Source organism: Neolamprologus multifasciatus, chromosome 12 (assembly GCF_963576455.1).
Source record: "Neolamprologus multifasciatus chromosome 12, fNeoMul1.2, whole genome shotgun sequence".
Classification (NCBI taxonomy): domain Eukaryota; kingdom Metazoa; phylum Chordata; class Actinopteri; order Cichliformes; family Cichlidae; genus Neolamprologus; species Neolamprologus multifasciatus.
The window spans coordinates 35731322-35754524 of NC_140450.1; the positions used below are offsets into that span (position 1 = coordinate 35731322).

The 23203-nt window shown below is 41.4% G+C and overlaps 1 protein-coding gene across 2 annotated transcripts in view; it reads right to left on the minus strand.

Moving 5' to 3' along the window:
• Positions 1-18936, minus strand: part of nr6a1a (nuclear receptor subfamily 6, group A, member 1a) — a 131258-nt gene extending 112322 nt beyond the window's left edge. The window contains exon 1 of one of the 2 annotated variants that reach the window (XM_085179498.1): positions 18606-18936. In XM_085179498.1, coding sequence (XP_085035624.1) covers positions 18606-18672 — 67 coding nt within the window. In that variant the 5' untranslated portion in view covers positions 18673-18936. The remainder of the gene's footprint in view (positions 1-18605) is intronic. The other variant, XM_085179497.1, reaches the window with a different exon arrangement.
• Between the last annotated feature and the right edge of the window lie 4267 nt (positions 18937-23203).

A 23203-nucleotide genomic window follows, 5' to 3' on the forward strand; every position in this document is an offset into this window, starting at 1 on the left:
TATGTTGTTCTGTTCATCTCATTCTATTCTATTGAGAGCAACAACTGAGCGAGAGGGGCTGTTACTGTGTGGATAAAAGCAAACACTGAACATTTCCTGCACGCAGCAATCAATTTTGTTCGCTCAAATTAAACTTTTCTTCACTCTAAATTATTTTCTCCTCAAAATGCAACATTTGTACTTGCAAAATGTTTTTTCCGTGCGCTCAGAATAGAGACATGAAAATAACGCCATAAAGATCTACAGGCTGCTGCAGGAACACTCGGCGTTCGGCTCCATTGTAGCCAAACGTTAAACAAACGTAGTTTCAGAAATGAGAAGATGCTCCCGTTTAATCAAGTGTGCACTTACATACATGCACTTCTATACGTTTTGGAACGTGGACGCTCCAAAGAGGTGAAAATCCCATAAACACAGGTAGATATAACCCTAACCCTAACTCCAACACTGACTCTAAATTGTCAGCAGATTAAAACTGGATCATCCTGCTGACAGATATCAGACAGTATCCAGTAGTAATAAACCTGCTTTCTCTCAGTATCTCTTGCAGGCTGAGCTGAGTGATGGTTCACTCACTGAGGACGCTACAACTAAGATTACAGGACATTTACAGAAACTCAAAGACTATAAGAGCATGTTGCTATGACGAGGTTATGACCGTCTCGTTTGGTATGTACATGAACAATACAGTTGTGGGTTGTGTGACGTCGGCTCTCTGCTTAATCCATCAGCCACCCTGACTAGAAGATGGATGAGAGGAACTGCCGACCACAGATAGACCATTGTCTTCACTCCACAACAGCAGGACATAATGAATCCTGCGCTTGCTGAGAGGTCAGAGTAGAGAGGATTGCTTTACCCCGTGGGCACCACTTGATCTCCCACCCCACCTCCAGCAGAGACACCCATGCATAACAGTAAGGAGTTTCAGCTTGCCTTAGACAGCCTTGAAGGAGCAGATGGGTTATAACCAAGCGGAGAGGGGAGATGCTGTCACTGTTATACGACCACCTGGCTTTAGCCGTGCTGCTTACTGGAACCATCCCATCCAGCTGGCCGCTCATTAAGTCTCACTGTACGTTCACTGGGTCAAAGGTGCTTCCAGTGCGTGCAGCCTGTTGAATCTGTTTGTAAACTTAATAGAAAACCTGTTAAAACGAGCGTTTCATCAAACATGTCATGAACTTAAAAAGATGGAAGAAATTAAGAGTACCAACATTCAGCTTGCAGGTCTACAGACGCTACTTTTTAGGAATCATAAGGCAGATTCAGAATAGTCATAAACTTCATATCCACATGTCTGCTGGCTAAAAGGAGACAGGAGAGCATCATTCGACCGTGCAGCATGTATGTAAATTCTAGTCCATAAACATCAGCATCAGAGAGAAGCATGAGCCCTCAAACCTGTCCCTGCAGAAAGCAAAGTACGATCAAATGAAGCCGTTTTAGCCTCGCTCAGCAAAGGTAAACACTTCTCCAGGTTCATCATGATGTTTGCAAAGTGACAGTGAAAAGGCCGAGTTACTGAAACAGGAGAATTACCAAAGTAGTGCTTCAAGTGTCTTTAATGAGCTCTGCACAGGCCAGCTGTGGAGACTTCCTTTGGCACTTTAATCACACTTAATGACAAGTGACAAAACTATTTACTGTTGGAATTAAAAAAATAATAAGAATAATGACATTTAAAATTTATATAGATTTTATTTCAAGCATGCAAATATAACTGAAACAACAAGAGAAAAAACAAACCTTCAGAATCATCACGTTTTCATGTCTGTGTGTGCAGACGAGCTCGTGTTCGAGCAGACGAACACGAGCTCGTCCTGTTCCCCTTATTTCAAATTTCATTGCTCACAAATCCAGAATTCAACAATATTTGATCCATACAAGTTTAACTATGTACAAGTCTAACACATGAATATACACAAATAAAACCATTTTCAGCACGTGAACCAAAACAGCAACAAACTACATGTTTTACATAAACTAGCACCCTGTGTTTAACACCTGCTTAATCTCTGAGCTTATTTTATATCTGTGACAAACACCTTAATGAACACTTAAGCTTGTGCTCTACATAAAGCAAAGTGATTGCTTCCCAGCATCTCCCCAGTCATCTACATAAATACAACAATAGAGCTCGAAAATGTGACGTCAAAACCGCAAAGGATTCTGGGAACGAGTGGCAAGCGGTACTAGGCAGGCTTTCACAAGAAAACAGTCACACAGCGATAAAAAGAAACAGAAAAACTGTCAAGAAGCTGTTTTATTATTAACTGCAACAGTCGGTCGCATGACAGCCACGGGAAGCCGACGGGTAAAGAGATCGGTTTTTATCGGATTACGTCGTTGAAGAGAAATTGTTCGAGCCACATTTCCAAAGTAACAAAGAGGCGACGGATGGCCTGGATTGCAGCCATTCAAAGACAAATATAACGTTTCAGAACATCCAGCTCACATGTTGCTCCAAGCATTTCCACAAAGGTCAGACTTCTGTTGTAGTTATTATGTAATTTATCATAACATAATAGTTGATTGATTTGAATTGAATTGGTTGCTATGCTGCTTTGTTCGCTGTGGCTTTGCGGGCTAATGTTTGTTGTGTTTTGTAGGAAAACCAGCCGACAAAATGCAGGAATGTGATCCAGACTGAACCCCTCTATCAGCCTGGGTTTAAAGCTGCTACCACAGCCAGATCTGATCGGTTAAGAGAGAGAGCGAGATCAAAACAGCCACGAAAAGTCCCGCATATATGTGCCCAAGTGTTGTATTGAAGCAAGCAAGTGATGAATATCTGTTTTCCAGTATGTTTTTTTGCATTGTTGATTTGTTTTTCACCGAAGCAGCTAATAAAGCACGATGGATTTTTACAATTTTGCCTTTTTCTTGTCAGATTCTCTAATAGAATGAAACAATAATGTCAGTTATAAATGAAGACAATAAATTGAATGAATTACGAAACACTCATTTTATTTCTATTAGATCTGAAAATGTTGTGTAACACTACAACCTGAAACGACAAATAGATGTGTTTGCCTGTACAGGAGATAAAGGAAAAAACACAACAGCTGTGAGATGGAATCGTCCAAATCACCAAAGTAAACTGGAGCTGGGTAAAACGTACAGCTTATTGCACCAGCAGCATCTGCTCTTATATAACTATCATTAGCTTACAGCTTTAAGTGTTTAAGGTATGTGCTAACTAAAAATAAAGACAAGATGATAGTTTATTAAACTTTAATGAAATTTGCAGATTGTTTCGGTGAAGTTTAATAAACTCCTTGCTATCTAAAATATAACAGGACACCGGAGTAAATTCTCGAGCATCTCACACTTCTGATAATCAGCTGTCTGCTTGACGTTTATTCAGCTGTGTAAAAACTATAACTTTAATCTCAGCCAAACCGATTTACTCAGGAACAAATAAAATACTAAAAAAAGCCAAACAATAACATTTTTAAGTTATCTAAGTGACTTATATATCATGTTTAACCTGAGTAGCGAAAGACGAGGTGGGTTTGTAAACGATTAGCCGGGAGTCCGGTGTTCTCACGGCTCTAGTTAGCCTAGCCCCCGGCTAGCTATCGAGCTAGTGGCTAACAGACGTCTCCGAAAACGTCGGAGCGCTTTTGAAAATATGTGGTGTCTTGATAAACTGAGCAGATATTTGAGGTTTACACAGCTACATTCTCGCCTGAAAATATGTTAAACGTTTATTTTGTGACCCAGAAAGAATAATAAGAGTAATATTAAAACTAACTAGCTGCCGCCATTGTTGGAAACTGAGCTGGGCCACGCTATGAATTCTGGGATAGTTTGGACCACGAAGTATACACCCGACCCATCCTTCAAATCTGGGGAAATGAAGGGCGCATTTGTTGGAGTTTTCAAATGTGGACCGTCTTCGTCGTGTTGCTGTAACGTAATCGGCCTACAAATGTGGGCTCAGGAGGATGCAGTTCCTGAATTCTGGGACACAGTTTCTTCTTCTTCGGGGTTTAAGGGCAGCTGGCATCCTTGTACATGCAGTGCTGCCATCTTCTGTTTCAGTCCGTTATTACACTCTTAAATCCTACTACTTATTCCTGCGTCTTTTGTGATCTTACAAAGCTTCAAACGACGCGTTGACTATTAAATCAGTCGTCGACGTAATCATGACTAGTCGACTGATCGTGGCAGCCCTACACACAGAGCAGCGAGAGGCAGGCGTGAAGAACCATTTTTACTGTCAATTGACAGAAGAAGTGAAAGACAGAAGGAAAGTGGCATGGATGAAGGATAAAGTTTGTCTTGAGCAAACCACTACATGGGAGGAGTGGACACATCAGGCCTGATGCTGAGGAGCCACTCAGTCCACAGGAAAACCAGGAGGCGGTACATTACAGTTTACCATTATTTCCTGGACATTTCTGTTACCAACAGCTTCATAAATCACCAAGAACCATGTGGCAAACACCAGCAGAAACAGCGGGCTCGCCAGGAGCTCCAGGAAGTCCCGTGTGCTCATCTACTTGGGGCTTCATTGACATCAGGTTGCCCAACGACACCCAGCTTCAACCAATCACTTCCCCCACAAACAGCAGCGAAGGACAGTCTAAGGCAGCTACAGCCACCTAAGGAAGTTCAAAATTAAAACGCCGTGGCCATGTGAGCGGAGCAAGGTGGGGCTCTGTCTCTAGGTGGACAGCACTGCTTTAGTATCTACCACACAAAAACACCTGGACAGTTTCTGACAATATATGGAAAACTGACAGCACAAGTCAACAAACTTTGTACAGTTATTGGCTGTACAAAGGGGTGGCTGTAGCTCAGGTGGTAGAGCAGGTCATCTACTGATCGGAAGGTTGGTGGTTCGATTCCTGGCTTCCCCTAGTCTGCATGCCAAATATCCTTGGGCAAGATACTAACCCCAAATTGCTCTCCGATGCATCCATCGGAGTATGAATGTGTGTGAATGTTATCTAGAAAGCACTTAGAAAGATGTGCTTGTGCGAATGGGTCTGAATGGGTGAATGCACAAGTTGTGTAAAGCGCTTTGAGTGCTCAGATGAGTAGAAAAGCGCTATATAAGAACCAGTCCATTTACCATTTACCATTTATTAGAGTTCATATTTCACACTGATTGTTACTGATGTTTTGTTCATGCTGAATATCAGTTTTCACTTCATTATAATCTTGAAGAATCGTGTTTTTTCCACAGTAAATATAAAATAAATGAACTAAACTTACCAAAGAAGACCAGGCGGCCTCTATTAACTCCGGTAAATAAAGAGTGAAGGCAGACAGAGTTATAAACAGTGTTGGTCAAGTTACTTGAAAAAAGTAATCAGTAACTAATTACTGATTACTTCCCCAAAGGTAATCCCGTTACTTTACTGATTACTTATTTTCAAAAGTAATTAATCACTTAGTTACTTAGTTACTTTAAAAACACGATTTACAACCTGAATAGGTGATAAAGTGATAGATCTTTCAGCCCAATTCTACTTTTTCTGCATAATCATCATACAAAATGTAATCAAATGGAAAAGTCTCTTTTTAAAACTTGTTTTATTAGTTTTAATCTTTTAACTTTATGCATCAAGCAAACATTTAATTATCTGCAACATTCTCTGACTGGAAGAAATTAGTTTAACATTTAAACCTATTTTCTGCACATTCCAGCACATAAAATAAAATATTTTGTGTGTTTACACTCAGTCTTTCAAATAGATGCAAGTAAAACACAGCAGAAAATAAATAAAGTCAAAGACTAGCGGTCCTGTTGCTCTATTTTCACCTGTAAAGCAGGAGTGGGGTAGGCGGAGGGTTACCCTGGTGCAGGTGTGCAGCGGTCAGTGGAAGAATCCGCGAGTTTCTCTGTGAGTTTCCCATTACGTCGTAGCTACTCGGTGCTTGCTCGGAAGTTTAGGGGTTTTTTCGCTGTAAAAAGAAGTTTTCTTCCCACGCACAACGGACACTAATGTTTTTGTCACTTTTTATGGAATCAAACTCAAAGTAAGGTCAGTACTTCCACGCTTTAAACGCTGCACGCTCATACTCTCTCTGCACTCGATATATGATCCATTGTTGATCTGCACACAGCTGTCGTCACAAACGTCGCACTCGCTTACGTCACTGTCATGAGACATTCTCGCAAAAAAATCACGGTTTTAGTAACGCAGTAACGCAGCGTTCCTACGGGAAAGTAACGGTAATCTAATTACCGTTTTTGCAATAGTAATCCCTTACTTTACTCGTTACTTGAAAAAAGTAATCGGATTACAGTAACGCATTACAAGTAACGCGTTACTGCTCATCTCTGGTTATAAATAGGATGCTTTCATAGTTTTTTTATTAAATAAAAACCTGATCCAAAAGTCCCTTGTACTTTTCCCCACAGGTGAAACTCTTCATCAAACACAAAAAACAATCAGTAATTTTTCAGTCCGACAGACTCTGAGCGCTCACTGCTCCATTAGATTTGACAGATTGTTAAGGAACTCAAGGGCTGCCTTCACAGGCTGCTTGGCGGTCATCCCTTTGACCTCTACACATGACCCTTGACCTTGTTGTGTAACACAGCACACAGGAGCATCTACTCTGTCCTCTGCTGCTTCTCCGTGACCGTGTGATGCTGCTGTCCCAGTGCCCCTCAACTTCTCAGCACATGCTTTGGCTGAAATGATGGAGAGCAGATTCCCCTCCATGCCTGACTGCACAGTTTGAAGATACCAGCAGCATTTTAATGTAACAGTCTCTGCTTTGAAAGCTAGAAGAGCTAGAAGAGCCCTGCACAGGCTATAGATCTGTTAACATCCAGATATTTTAGGAGTTTCCACAAATGTTTGACTTTTCATGTGTAGAACAGACCATAATAGCATTTTGTGCAGGTGTGATATTATGTAAGCTCTTTCGTACTGACATAGATTTTTTAATATACATAGTTGCTGTATATCTGTAATCTTATTGCCTTAAAACACATAAGAAAGCTCTTTATCAGGTATGAAGGGTCTCCCTCCGAGCTCAACACCTTGAGCCTCGATGCTAAACCCCAGGAAGGACCTGTGAGTGTCAGAAGCACATCAGGAAGATGACCAGGCCTTTGCACGGCATGCACCAGCCACGCTGAGGCACTAATCATGGCAGCACAGGAAAAACCTCTAAGCACAAGACCGATAGAGGCTGGGGTCGACCACACCATGCAAGACCAAAGATGGCCCTGAGAAAATACAGCTCATCACAGCAGGGTGCAAGAAGCTGGCAGGCAGGGCAGACATAACGCTGTAGCTGAGTGGCTGACATAGCATAGAGGAACATCATGAGCAGAGATGGGCAGTAACGCGTTACTTGTAACGCTACTTGTAACGCTACTTGTAACGCTACTTGTAACGTGTTACTGTAATCCGATTACCTTTTTCAAGTAACGAGTAAAGTAAGGGATTACTATTGCAAAAACGGTAATTAGATTACCGTTACTTTCCCGTAGGAACGCTGCGTTACTGTGTTACTAAAACCGTGATTTTTTGCGAGAATGTCTCATGACAGTGACGTAAGCGAGTGCGACGTTCGTGACAACAGCTGTGTGCAGATCAACAATGGATCATATATCGAGTGCAGAGAGAGTATGAGCGTGCAGCGTTTAAAGCGTGGAAGTACTGACCTTACTTTGAGTTTGATTCCATAAAAAGTGACAAAAACATTAGTGTCCGTTGTGCGTGGGAAGAAAACTTCTTTTTACAGAGAAAAAACCCCTAAACTTCCAAACAAGCACCGAGTAGCTACGACGTAATGGGAAACTCACAGAGAAACTCGCGGATTCTTCCACTGACCGCGGCACACCTGCACCAGGGTAACCCTCCGCCTACCCCACTCCTGCTTTACAGGTGAAAATAGAGCAACAGGACCGCTAGTCTTTGACTTTATTTATTTTCTGTTGTGTTTTACTTGCATCTATTTGAAAGACTGAGTGTAAACACACAAAATATTTTATTTTATGTGCTGGAATGTGCAGAAAATAGGTTTAAATGTTAAACTAATTTCTTCCAGTCAGAGAATGTTACAGATAATTTAATTTTTACTTGATGCATAAAGTTAAAAGATTAAAACTAATAAAACAAGTTTTAAAAAGAGACTTTTCCATTTGATTACATTTTGTATGATGATTATGCAGAAAAAGTAGAATTGGGCTGAAAGATCTATCACTTTATCACCTATTCAGGTTGTAAATCGTGTTTTTAAAAAGTAACTAAGTAATTAATTACTTTTGAAAATAAGTAATCAGTAAAGTAATGGGATTACTTTTTTGGGGACGTAATCAGTAATTAGTTACTGATTACTTTTTTCAAGTAACTTGACCAACACTGGTGCTGAGTATGGTCTTGATGTCCTGAGGTCAAAGTGCCCACTTGGATGGTTGAGAGTGACCAGCTAAGGTCCTGTAGTACCTCGAGGTACAGATGGACAAAGCGGTGATGACTAATCAACCCCACACAGTATTAGTAGACAAGCAGAGGAGGAAGGTTGTAGTAATAGATTACTAAGTAAGATACTTTTACCAAGTGATGGCAATTTCAGGAAAAGGGAACATGAGAAGTTGGAGAAACACAAAGTGCTGAGAGAGGAGCTGGAGAAGATGTAAGCTGAAGGGGGGATAGGAGCTCTTGGGATAGTGACTCCCAAACTCGGAGAGTGGCTCCAGCAGATCCCAGAGAGGACAACCGAGATCTCTGTCCAGAAGAGCGCAATCCTGGGAAGAGCAAAGATGCTGTGCAGGGCGCTCAAGCTCCCAGGCCTCTGGTAGAGGACCCCCGTTTAAAGAATAAAGACAGACACGGGGTTGCTGAAATTCAAAAAGAACATCAGAATTGGGGAGAAAGGTGACGGTAAAGGTGGCGTGGTTACTGGTGCCACACGGGCTGGTCCGAGTGTTTCAGAAACAGAAGATACAGTCAGATCTCCCACACAAGCATCTCTGAGAGAACTGGCTGAAAAAATTTGATGTCAAAGTTCTGAGAAGAAAAAGCAGACTGGTTCTGTTCGACAGGGCATCTGCACAGGAGGCAGCGAGCATTAACGTCAAGGTGAGGACAGACGTGCAGAAACAGGCGTGCTTGTTTTGAACAGTGTGTATTTTTCCACTTATTTCATGTTGTCATTTGATATGTTTTTATTATTATTCATCAATATATGATTAGACTGGATCGATTACCCACTTTAGACATGAAACAGTGGGATAAATGTTTCATAGAGCATTCATCCACGTGAAGCTGGGGAACGTTGTGTTTATCTGTGGTAATCCCGACGGCGGTCACGCTGGGGGTCAGGCTGTGGTCAGAGGGCAGGGGGGGGAGCACCATCACTGCTGGCTGACATGCTCAAAGGAGCAACTTCCCTTTCATCATACCAGGGGTTAGTTTTACTGCCTCATACAGCCGGTGGGTGTACAAGCACTGTGCGGACGAAGCCCTGCAGCAGCCATCTGATAATAATCATCTCACAAAACAGCAGAAACAGCTGAGTCTGCTTATGGAGCCACAAGGTTCAGAGTGCACTGTACGGATGCTCCACATGTGTCGCACTTTCACATTTTTACACTAAAAATGAGGCGATGTTGTCCGGTTACACCAGCTCGAGACTAAACCTGTAAACATCACGTTAGTTGGCTACGGTGGTCGTCTGTCAGTTAACTGACAGAACATTTCAACACCACCACTGCTGCAGCGCCGACGCCCACCCCTGAACAAAACCAAAGCCTGCAACTGTTAAGTTTGCTCCTGTGTCCCAATCCATCGGCTTTAGCTGATTTACAGGTAGAAAATCAGGCTGAACAGCAATAAAATGAGTTTAAAACATTTAAAAAGCTAAAACTTTGCTTCTTCATTAAGAACATTTTACAGTATTCCCAAGAAAGGCCGAAACAGGAACATTAATCAGGATTTGGTGCAGGCTCGTAATTAATGTTAAAATGACAAAAAAGAGTTTTAGCTGGGAAACTGGCCTTTTTCAGCCTTCAGCTTCTGACTACAGCGGAAAAGGAGTTAACTATACTAAAAAACTGGTTTGATGTAAATAAGTTATCATTAAATATAAAGAAAACAAATTTTTTTGGTACTAGACAAATGAAAAATGTATCTAAAATCAGGGTTAATGGAATTGAAATTGAAAGAGTGAATGAAAATAAATTTCTTGGAGTGATAATTGATGATAAGCTGAGTTGGAAGTCTCATATAAACCATGTGAAAACAAAAATGTCAAAAACCATTGCTATTCTCTATAAAACAAAGCATGTCCTGAACAAAAAATCATTATACACACTCTATTGTACTCTGTTGCTTCCATATATGACTTACTGTCTGGAGATATGGGCTCATGCATATAAAACGAACACTCTTCCTATTTTCAAGTTGCAAAAAAAGAGCTATAAGAATTATAAACCAATCAAACTATATAGAACCAACTAACATTTTGTTTATTAATCTGAATACCCTGAAATTTTATGATTTAGTTGAATATAAAATGGCACAGATAATGTATAAAGCACAAAATAACTTGCTTTGCCCCAGTACTCAGAAGCTGTTCAAAGTCAGAGAGAGTCAATGTGACTTAAGGGGAACAGATTTCTTTAAAAAAAACAAGATAAGGACAAATATAAAGCAGAGATGTGTTTCTGTTAGAGGAGTTAACCTGTGGAATCGTTATGACAGTGATTTAAAAAGGTGGAGTTCATTTTCCTTGTTTAAAAACATGTTTAAAAATAGAGTATTAGAAAAATATATATATCAAGAATGAAAAGAGCAAAAATAATCAAACTGAAACTCTTGACTGTTTTGCTTTGATGTAGTTACTTATCTAAGGTGGAAAGTTTGTTTGTTTGTTTGTTTTTGCTTTGCTTTGTTTTATTCTTTGCTTCGAGCCCTGTGTACAGGAGCTGCATGCAAAAAGATCTTATTTTAAAGGGTTGGCGTAATAAGCAAATGCTTCAGCCAATACCTTTTGATTAGCCTTGTCTCATGCTTTCTTGCTTTGTGGTAGATCTTTGTTCTGTATTCACTGAGATATTTGAATGATAATCAATAAAATCCAATCAATTCTTACTTTGTCCTGAATAAATAAAACTTCTGCAGCAGCAGAGTTAATGTCCTGCCAAAGAGTAAAGTTTTTCTTCATTAGTTCCCTTTTAAGTTAGAAAAAATGCAGTAACTTCATCAATTTCAGGAGTGAAAATAATCTAACAAGAAATAACTTACATATTTTATGTACGTTCTGCATGTGAATACTGCTTTAATGTTTCACACAAGCGAAGCAGGAAGTTACTGCATTCAGAATATTTCCATTACTACAGACGCATTCTTGAGTCCGTTCATAAGCACCAGCTTGAAGTGTCCAAACAGGCAGCATTTACTCAACACGTGTGTGCTGAAGTAATGAGAAGAGTCACCGTTTAGCATTTCCCTGACGATGTGCACAGAGCTCTGTGTTTATCTTGTCTGTTGACTGTGAAACAATCAGTGTCCTGTGCTGAGCTTCACACGACTATGGTTCCACTGCCAGTCACCTATGACCAGTACTCCCAGCATGGGGGGACTACTGAGCTGTTTAGAGAAAAAAGAAGGGAACAGGGTGGCTGCAGTTTAGGAGTCTCAGGTCAGGTACTAATCAAAAACTTGGTGGTTCGATCCCAGGGAGGTGCTGGCCTTTCTGCAAAGTAGGGAATAAACTTACTGTTCCACCCAACTAGTTCTACAGCCAGCACCTTCCTCTTTGTTGTGGGCACTGGGTCTGCATGAATGACTTCCACTTTCTCCACTTAAAGTCTTGACTTGTCCATGTCCAACCTCATATTCAAGGTACTCCACCTGGCTCTGTGTCTGATTATTCATTAGGACTGCTCGTGAAGCCAGCAAATCTGAGGTGGAGAACATACAGATCCATCAACACCTGGTCCATGAGATGCTGAAAGGTTGCTGCAACTTGAACTGAAACGGGGCGACCGTGGCTCAGGGGGTTGGGAAACGTATCTGTAACCGGAAGGTCGCCGGTTCGATTCCCGGAATCTCTGTCCTGTGGGCAAAATTCCCGGTCATTGTGTCCTTGGGCAAGACACTTCACCTACCGCCTACTGGTGTTGGCCAGAGGGGCCGATGGTGCGATATGGCAGCCTCGCTTCTGTCAGTCTGTCCCAGGGTAGCTGTGGCTACAACTGTAGCTGCCTCCACCAGTGTGTGAGAGTGAGAGTGAATGAATAGTGGAATTGTAAAGCGCTTTGAGTGCCTTGAAAAGTGCTATATAAATCCAATCCATTATTATTATGAAACAGTCCAAAAAGGAGTTTGAAGGCTGTCACCTTCCTTGTCTCTGGTGCTGGGCCACAGCTTCTCATCACCCTTTCCAAGAGTTCGTCAATGCGAGGTATCAGGTAAGGGATCGAACTTGAAGACTAATTCCAATTTTGTTCACTAGTACCCACTCGGCTAATCAGATTCAGCTGAACGTCCCAAAATGTCAATGCAACACAAACCACACAACAATGGTGGACATCAAGGCGATGATATACCTGCTTCTAAACTGTTGGTACAGGACTGCACACCGTCGCTGGACCACAGTGTTGGTTTTGGAGAACTAGTGCAGGACTCAAGAGTGACACCACTAACTGGCCAATCAGATGGCTTGGTATTTTGGCAGAGTAGGTATTAAAAGCCTGGTATCAGGTACTCCCACCTAATGGAAAAACCTGAAAGTCAAGTCGAGTCAGCGGAGCTAAGCCCAGTGGGTACTAGTGGAAAACGGCTAAAAGTTGAACACTGATCCATCTTTTTTTTAGGACTAGCATAACTAGGCTTCACCATTTGTTGATGTTCCAGTTACCAAAGCTGCAGCTGGAATTCTGTAGAACTTTCTGGAGGCTGGAACATTTTCCCTCAGGTTTGTGCTGCACCTGTAAAACCAGACTCCTCCTGAAACGACTGTAAAGAAGCGTTCTTAGATTTTTCTGGTGGGATGAAGACTTGTTAGAGACACTAAACCCAGCTCTGCTTTGTTTGTGGGGAAAACTGTTCTCCCTCTTCTTCTCCTGACAAAGACAGAGCTGCCTAACCTGCTGCATGGACCGTTGGGTTGGAACCTAGAATTCCTGTAACAGGATAATGTGGAAAACCTTATGTTTCTTTTTCTTGCTGTCAGGTAAATATAGCTCATAGCTATCCATCTGCATCTTAAGGATAAAGGTCACTCTTTCGAGGATGCCAATGTTCACATTTTGGACAGAGAGGACAGATGGTTTGAAAGAGGAGTGAAAGAAGCATCTATGTCCACTGTGAGCGACCATCTTTGAACAGAGGCGGTGGTTTACGACACCAACTCTCTGCCATCTATAATCCAGTTTTGAGATCCCTTCCCAGACGCCTTAACGCCCACTCACACCCTGGGCCATCTGACCTCAGGAATTCGCATGATAAGGTGGGGCCAGGTTTCACAATGAGCTCACCTGAAACTCTGGCTGATTGGGACCCACACCCAGTTTCACACCTTGGCTCAGGCGATTAGAGGATCATCAGGGGGTCCTTTTGTCCCTCTGTGGGGGGACACTCCCACTAGGTTTATATCTGGGACTCTCCACCATTTGACCTTAGAACTGAAGAAGCTTCTCGGATGAAGGTGAAACGTCTTCAAGTAACTTAAAGAAGTCCAGACGCTTTTCTTTGCAAGCTCCTTTGACTACGATGACCTGGATGACTGAGAACCTTCACAGACATAGCTCATAGCTAACCTTACCAAAGCCTTGTATTAATTCTGTAATGCCTCTGCTACTTAGTTTGGACAGAAACTTTATCCCACAGTTTGTGAGGACCTCTCTAGAAATCTGTACACTAAAAAAAACTTTCACTAATGCTGATTTATTAGCAAACATTTGTAGACAAGTTGTGATCTATTATGTGAACTACGGATGAAAACAGCAACCTGCTGGAAATGAGAACACAAGCACACTGTTTGCAACTAGTTTCACCCAGTGACAGCTTGCAACCTCCAGCAAACACCTGCCAACCAGTTAGGAAATACCCATATTCCCCTAAAGACTTCCAGGGTGTCACCGGCTGCTTTAGGCACATCTTTGATTCAGATATCCCAGTAGGTGACACCTAGCTGCAGCGAGTGGCAACAGAAGCCCCTATTTTCCCCTTTAAAATGGAAATATTGCAGTTCCTCAGCTGCTCTTTTATAACTTCCCAGACAACTGCATCCTTCAGTGCTGCAGCTTTACAGGATCCCTACTCTGCATACCAAGTTCAGTGTTTTACAGCTGCCTATAAACTCATCTTCCACCCAAATTCAAACTCAAATTGAAGCCATTTACAGCCTCTGGCCCAGGCTTCGTGTCAAAAACAACAGAAGCTCGGCAAAAGCACTGCCAACAGCCTCAGACCAATTATACTTACTGTAATACATTCCCTCTCAAAATATGGTTCGCAGCAGCATGCTATGCCCTCCCTCGTCATCCTCCCCCACAGCTCATTAGCAGCTGTTAGATGCTCGGCCTATGCCAGGATCAAGGCAGCAAACTTCTGTGAGAGCAGCCCCATACCTCATGGATCAAGGTTGTAAATACTTTCCTGGGTTACGGTGAGGTCAACAGAGACCAGGGCCATTAATGCTTCAAGAGCAACATCCCTGGTTGCCGTTCCCATAGCACTCATCCGCCTCCTCCCCCGACACGTCCATCACAGCACACACAACAAGAAAACAACAAGCAGAACTTTAGGAGAAGATTCAGAGCTCAGGGCGAAAAACCCTGCAAGTGTTTGTGAACTGAAAATAGCAAAGTGACGTGGAGAAGGCTTAGACCATCACAGGGAAGTGGGAAAATATTTTATCAAGATTTTATGAGACAAGATCTTTTTAAGGACCTGAAAGCAAATGGAAATAACTGAGCACCAAACTAAAAGATTTCACTTGTTGCAGGGAAACAAACCAGAACATTATTAAAAATTGAATTAATCCATCCAACATGTTCTTTTAGTTCCTTTAAAATGGTTTTAATTAATCTCTCCATTATTTGTCTTTTGTCCCATCCATCACCAGCTGACCCGCAATATGTGTTGCCTGGAAACAGCACCATCAGCATACAGGAACTGCAGCGTTTAGACCTGATGAGGACGCAGCTTTCACCGCTCACACTGGACTAACTTGTCTTTAATAGTTTCTCTCATCTTAACGTAAAATCAGGGAGGTGAATGTTTCCCTGTAAGGGTGAAAAAAGTTGAGTTATATTAAACATTTTGCAGAAGATGTAATCAGATTACTCCACGCATGCTGTCTCGGGTCAAGAATCAAATTGAGATTAGCTGTAATGACCTCTGACATCTAAATAGAAGGTTAAACCAATCAGGCCAGATGTCCTCTCAGTATGTGGGATCATCATGAAAGAGCAAACAGATCCTGATGTTGTTAGTAAAGTCTTATCATGTTATCAGGAGAGACGCAGCAGCGAGACAGGAAAACCTGGAAATCTAGAGATGTTTCTACGTTGGACACGACTGAGGGCACGATCACAGCTGCAGATATATAAAGAAAATAAAAATATATAAATATAAATACAGATTCTGAATGTTTAACAACAAATATATACTTTAAAAACATGTGCTTGTAATGTAATTACAACAGGACATTTTTGCAGGTTTTTGTATTAGAAATCTGTCTAATCACAGGCCTGTGTGATAAACCTGAACTATATCAGGGTCACATTATAAAGCCAGTTGCTTTATTTGTTTTTCACTGCAGCGATGTGCATTTATTGCAGCACTTACAGGATCTTCTGATGACACATCTTCGTTTGTTAAAACTTGCAGAACCTGTGAGAGACCTGATGCTTTGCTTACCCTCCACTGCAGACACCCACAGCCAAGCAGTCGTTCTTGCTACTCTTTATAAACCACCGCCTGGTATGCATGTGTGCGCTGTGATGTTAAGTCAATATGGGCGAGTCCACACCGTCACAAAACAGACGTCCATATGGACGCTCACCATCTGATGTTAAAATACTCACAGAGTAAAAGTGCACTCGAGGCTTTTCACGAGTCGAACAGAGAAAATTATTTTCCTGCTTCATGAAAACTGAGCTTCAGTTTACAGTGAAGTCTGTCGTCCACAGAGGAAAATGAGCTTTTCATTATAAATGGAAACATATGATCACTCTTTGATACATTTATCTTTTTATTTCTTTAAACGACACAACAAGCACGACACCACCTGGTGGGGAGTGTGTTCAAAAAAGGCTTGACTGAGTGATGCTGAAGGCGCTGCAATGATTCTTGTTTTTACTCTTGATTAACCTGAATGAAAACACGTGTGTGTGTGTGTGTGTGTGTGTGTGTGTGTGTGTGCTGATGCTAACACTGATATTGTGGCAGCAGAGGAAGTGTTCTTAAGAAAGAAAAAACACAACATGATGGATCACATCTACATTCCTGTCACCCCCACACTCCACTCCACCCCCACACGCCTCTACTGTACTCCCGGCTCATTCAAGAATCGGGGGTGGGATGGTGGGGGTGGTGTTTGTATCCTGTCCCACCCACTGCCAGCTACCCCCTTCACTCTGCCCCGAGGGAAAAACACAACAAATGTACCAGCAGAGCAGAGGCTGACAAAGCACTTTGTTTCAACCAGTTCATGCCAGTCAGTCTACTTCACACATGTGTGTGTGTGTGTGTGTGTGTGTGTGTGTGTGTGTGTGTGTGTGTGTGTTGGAAGTACTTGATTAAAATCTCAAAGTGGTTTCTATTACTTTACTAAATAAACTCACATTAAACAACAATATTTACTCTGCTAAACATCTTTTGATGAAAAAGTATCAAAGTGTCACTTTCAAGATCAAATCTCAAATGAAACGAGAAAGTAGGGATGTGTGGATATACGAGCTGATGCTGAGTGACATCAACAGTAAAATACTGTTACAAATACTCAGTCTGTTACTTTATTTCCATGTATTTACTCCTGTTTATCATTTCTGTTTACCTACTGTTTTCTACTCTGCAAACAATTAGCAATGATAAATAAGTCGTTTTGTTTGCAAAGATAACACTGACCATTGAATCAGCTGCTATCAGTCTTTTTAAAGATACTGACTCAGGGGTAAATATTAAGTATTGTTTGTTTCACAGTTACAGTGTGAACGACAGCTGAAGGCTGAACGTTCATTTTTAATCATCAGGTTCTGTGTTTGACCACCACAGAAACGTGGAATAATCGGTTATCTGTGCATTTTAAGTGTTTATTCGTTTCCTTCAGTCGTGTGTGGCGTTTAGAAATTCCTGCCATATCCTGAATTTTAAGACCAGGTATTAATGAATTAAGAAATAAACATTTTGACGAGACATATTCTAACAATGTGCAGGGAAAACGTTTTACAAAATACTTTTTATTTTTTGGGTGTATTTGTTTACTCGTGTTTTTATGCTACAATTGAAAAATTAAATGATTTAATCTGGAGAACTGCTCAGGCTGTTGTCGTCATTATTGATTATTCTGTTGATTATTGCTGCAACGCCTGAAACGACTCGAGCAGCAGTCCCCACCACAAAACATACTTTAAAAAATATTAAATTATTCCTGTTTAATCAAAATTAATAAATAATTGTGGGTACATTCACGAAATAATTTCAGTATTAAAATGAAACTAAGCCTAAAAAATGTATGCAATAATTTTACTATTAAATTAAGAAATCTAAGGGAAATTCTTGGGGGGACATTTCAATCTAATGTGCTTCTTAAACAGTCTTAAATCTTCATAATGAGACTTATTAAGTGGATCAGAACACAAAGTCCACCCCAATATCCATAAGTCACGTCGAGTGTCCTCAGGGCTGGCAGGGTTAAAGGAATTTTAATCTTGGAAATGTCAATAAATCTTCAGCCACCCGCATGGGGGCACGATATGGGACTGGCGCCTGGGACAGTCTGCTGCAAGGCATTGTGGGCTTAGTGTGAGCCTGGAGCTGGTCAGTATCACACGATATTAGAAACGAGCATCAAGCACACTGAATAAGAAGCCTTTCCAGCAGCACCGTGCCACTGTAAACAAAGTCAGCGGGACCGGTGCAGGAGGGGGGTGGACCTCCGCATCCTCTGTTATGGCCTTTTTGCCATCCTGTGAAGTGCCGGATTTTGAGGACTTAAAGGACTAAAGGCTTCGGGGCATTCTCCAAGTTCAAAAGTTCACCTTTTACGATCTTCCCGAGCCTGACTGACCACCTCCAAATAAAAACATTCCGACCTCAGTTCCCAGCGAGCCCAGCGCCATCTCTCTCTGTGTGTTTCACACACACACACGATTAAGTCACGTCCACCAGTAAAACAAACTCATCCGTGCTACACTGCTAACTTCGTTACCAACGTCTCCGAGTCTAATAAAAATAAAATCACGCGGCTCCTTTTTTTAAACTTGCGCGTTTTCATCAGAAAGGCTGCGGTGCACGTGAAGGGCTCGTGCAGCAGCAGTGATGAGGCGCTGATCACACAGCCACGCGCTCATGTTTTGAGGTGAGCAGCGTGCCCGGGACAGCAGCAGCCGGGCTACGTGTGCTCGTGTGCGGACGCGAAGGCGGCTGTTCCACGTCAGGTTTGCCTACCGTTTACTGGCTTGGCGTCGTTTCCCTCCGGGTAGTCGAACCCAGTCGCCCTCTTCTGTATCTCCATCCTCCTGCATGGACTGAACCCGAGTCAGCTCGAGTCCGACGTCGCCCCTTCGCGCCGCGGAGAAAGAACCACGCGCGTGGGGGTGAAGGGGCAGGGTGACAGCACTGGCGGTTCGGGCTAAAGTGAAGCTGGCGCTGCTTTGGTCGCCGTGTTTAGCTTGACTGACTCAGTACTCGAACCGCGGACCCATGCTTTGACCCTCCTGCTTCCAGTCAGCAAGGAATAGCTGGATCCACACCCCCCACCGATGGTGCGTTTGAGGATCTCGAGGAGGGTGGTGGACAGCAGCTTCTTACATCAATTAGTGGTGATGAGAGTCTTGGACAAAGGCTTCTATGCAAAATGTCACATCATCTTATATTTATGACTGAAACCCTTTCACATAATAACGACACAATATTTTTTCATATCTATGATTTATTATTTCTTTACATTAGTGGGCGTAGTTTCAGATGCTCAAGTGATGAAGTCAGTGTAGATCTGAGAAGCAAAAACTCTACACTGCTCTAAACACTCAGTTTCAGGCAGTTTTATTTCTAATTTAGACACTTTATGATGATAGCAGGTCTGCCTAATATGGGCATATCAGGCAAACAGCTCCAACTGTAAACAGAAGCCCACCTACCACAAGTTTTATTTTTAGGGCCAGCCGATCAGAAGGAAGGAGGAAAGGAAATAAACAGCTGATTAAGAGAGGATGCTGTACTAAGGCCCAGTATAAGATAAATAGCTAAGCTATCCTAGTAAAGTTCAGGAGTGGAGTTGGAACTGAGGTCAAGTCGTAGTTTTCAGAAAGTAAAACCTACAAGAAAATGAATTTTTCACCTACCAGCTTCCAAAATGTGTGTCTGATAGGAGGAGGAATGTCTGATTAAACTCCTTTTGAAGTATAATTCTCAGAGAAACCAAGTGATTGATAACTGACTGTTGCTGGATTGTCTGTAGTTAGGCTTGACTCAACTTAAACATTGACGTGTTACTCCAGGTCCATCTGTCCAGTTGCCCAAGCACAGTTACTAACACATCATGTGCTACTTCAATTTTTTTTAACCAGTCCTGTAATAGATTTGCATTTAGGGTCTCAAAAACATTCTGAGTATTTCAGAAATATTTATTGGAAAGAGTTACAAAAAAATGAAAATTCAAACTGTGAAAACACTGACATATTGGCTAGCAGTTACAAAAGTGAAATGAAATGGCTGTTCAAGATTACAATCCTGTTTCTTATGTGACAGGAAACCCAGCAGATATGACTGAAAAGGCCACAAGTGCATTATCTCCTTCTCTTGTAAAGGGTTGTCCTGTGTACCCTTGCTAAAATAACACAAGAAAGGAAGCACTAAATCAACTTTTCCAGGCATTTAGAGAATTTGACCAGCTTTTGTCAAGTTATTTAGATACTTCCTGGTCATTTTACTAATTTGAAAAACATCCAGAACATAAGCCTGACACAGATTTGGTAGAATACGCCCCAAAAGTTGCTTTCCTAAGCAAATAATTAAATAACTGAAATAAATCATTGTCACTATGCTCATTAAATAATTCAAATAAACTTAGTTTTTGTTAGACCTTTGAATAAATCAAAATGAATTACTTATATAAGTGTGTTTATTTCATAATGAAAACATTAGACATCACTATTTTCTCACACATACCAAAGCACAGTATGAGGTGAGATCTCTTTATTATTAAATCTATTTTAAATCTAATTGAAAACAGATAAATCGTTTTATTTTCATTACTATTCAGCGTTAGATTGTTCAGCATTGTTGCTGATTTGTTTAGTTAATATTTTGCATTGTGGTTTTTCCGACATAACGCGAAAGCAGCACAAACACACAACAGATATTACGTAACAAGCGTGTCTTATTGGTCTGAAGGAATTGTGGGAAATGGAGTTGCGTAACCGCCCTTTTCTGGTCTCTGGTAAAATTGAAGGCCAGCGTTTACCACGACAAGATGAAAACTAGCATGATAATGCTAATAATAGTTACCGGACAGCTGTTCGGTTAGTAACCAGAGACAGATGTTTAACATTCGCTGAGTCAGCGTCGGGTTTCGGGCCTCGAAGCTCCAGGCTCGCCCAATAAAGTCACTGTCCCCTCAGCTGTAAGGTGCACTAATGCAGTATCATACGGCTTGGTAATTAAAAACGCCAACATTCATAGACATTCAAGTCACTGCAGTGCGAGCTTAATGTAATCGGTTCACAGTAGTTTAGCGTTTCTGACAACCAGCATGACCGAGGAGGCGGCTGGGTGGACGGGCCTATTCCGAGCAGACTTTGGGTAGGGACTCTCGGGTGTATTTCAAACTAAAAATGGGGCTTTAATCGGCTTCTGCTGCTAGCTAGCTAGCTACTCGAAAATTGAAAAACAAAAGGAAACGTGTTGAGGACGCTGTGCGCTCACAATAAACTGTCCTAGGTGTGGTGAGTTCACTGATCCAGATGTGTATCGTTTCTCTGAGTGTACTACGCGTTGTTGTAATTAAACATTAGCGCTTTTGTTGTTTGGAGGAGCAAAGTGACCTGCCCACCAGTTAAAGGTCTGCTGCCATCCTGCGGAGACGGAAGGGCGAGGAATAAATTCGGGGTTACAGCGCCCTCTGATGGTCTCTCTACAAAGTCTGTGTGTGTGAAAAAGCGGTTTGCTAGCTGAAAGGCTACCAGCCACCGTACCGGAGAAACATTTCTTCATGCGAATAATTAACCTACGTTTTATTTAATCATTAATTAATAACATTTAATATTACCCGACGTGTTTTTGTTGGCAGCTCGTTAAAACGTATGTCACTTGGCGTATTTAACCTCACTCAAAAACAATGTTATTACAACCAACCATTTAAAGTCTGTTTATGTGATAATAGCGCAAAGCCACTGTAGAGCTTGAAAGAAAAAATGTGTCCTTAACAGTTGGAAGAGGGACAACAAAAGTATAAATGTATAAAAGCTAACAGAGCATTTTTCACATCTTAAAGCTTAAAGTTTGTTTGTTGTTGTCTTTTTTTTCAGTGGAAGTTATTCTCCTCGTGTGTTTTTTTGGAGTGCCAGCTCCCTGTTTTCTAATGTTTCTAATGTTTTATAAGTCCCACTAACCTTAATTGAAAATATCATGACGTAGAAACAGCTGTGATAAATCCACTGCCACTCCTACATGTCAGTAATTTTGGTCTGTACTTCTGGTTCTTTTATAAAAAAGCTTTGCCTTCCACTCGCCATCAAGTGCTGCTCAGACAGGATCACATTACTTTGGGTTTCCTCTCTAATATTGCTGCACCTGACACATAGTCTGTTGTTGTGAACTGAATTGAGTGTGATTAGATGCACAGTAGTATTCAGGTTTTGTGCCTTGTTTTTGATAATCCTCGTGCAGTGTTAGTTTCCTATTGTTTCAGCCGCTTTGATCATCAAGGGTTTTATATGACACACACACACACACACACACACACACACACACAACAGGATTTCTATCAGAGTCCTCCAGGTAACAGATCAAGGTTTGTCAAAAACAAGCATGAAACAATAGTGTGGAATAAGATGTGCTCAGTAGTTACAATGTGTCAACGAACACTTTTGGAACAATTCATTATTTTAGAACCCACAAAAGAATTTACATTAACTTAAAACTGAATTAAAATGGGGGGAAAGATTGATTACAAGGTTTCAAGGAAACCAGTGGCGAGTGGATATTGGAATTCCGTGGGTCCTGTTTATCCTGTTTTATCATTTCCTTTTCTGCACTGGTACTCATAATCATCGGTGTACCCAGGATACTTCCTGGCTTTAAAGGTTCTTTTAAACAGAGAACAGACTTGTTTTTCTTTAAGGTTTTTTCAACCTGATCTCAGACGGGAAAAATGTAGACACCAAGTTTCTCATAGTTAACCAAAACTAGACGTGAAGGACACTTTGTTTCACTGCAATAAAAATAAAAACTTCAGTCTTGAAAAAAAAATTAAACAAACATTTTTCTGAACTTGGAAAAGCAACAAAAATAAAAACAAAAAAGGAGGTTATGATATTTGTTAGTGATTAGGCTTTGATGGAGGTGTTTATTGAGATGTGTGTGAGTCAGTGGCTTTGAAAGAGATGATTTTACATTACTTGCACTGATGTCCTTAATCTTGCCTCTGACGTATACAATCATAATTAAAAAAGACTAAAGCTAACAGTGAAACCCTTAAAAACTACACTGAAATGAGCAAACCTGCTCTGGAAACAAAGTAAACTGACATAAAAACAAAAGGTCTAACAACTAATTTGAAAATACAAAGCTGTAATAATTGTGTTAGACGCACAAAAACGTGCATACAGTTAGTTTTCCTGCCCCTCAAACACAGTGGGACATTTCAGCTGTTTTCAAAGGAAACCTAAATATGGATCAATAGTCTGCATTGGCTCTACAGCTATTGTTAAACATGCTGTTTTCCTCATGTCCTGCAGATGTCTCTGCTGACTGCTCCTCCACCAGGCTGAACCGTCAGCCTCAGAAGCGTCCAGACTGAAGCTCGTCTGAGAACTTTTGTTTCA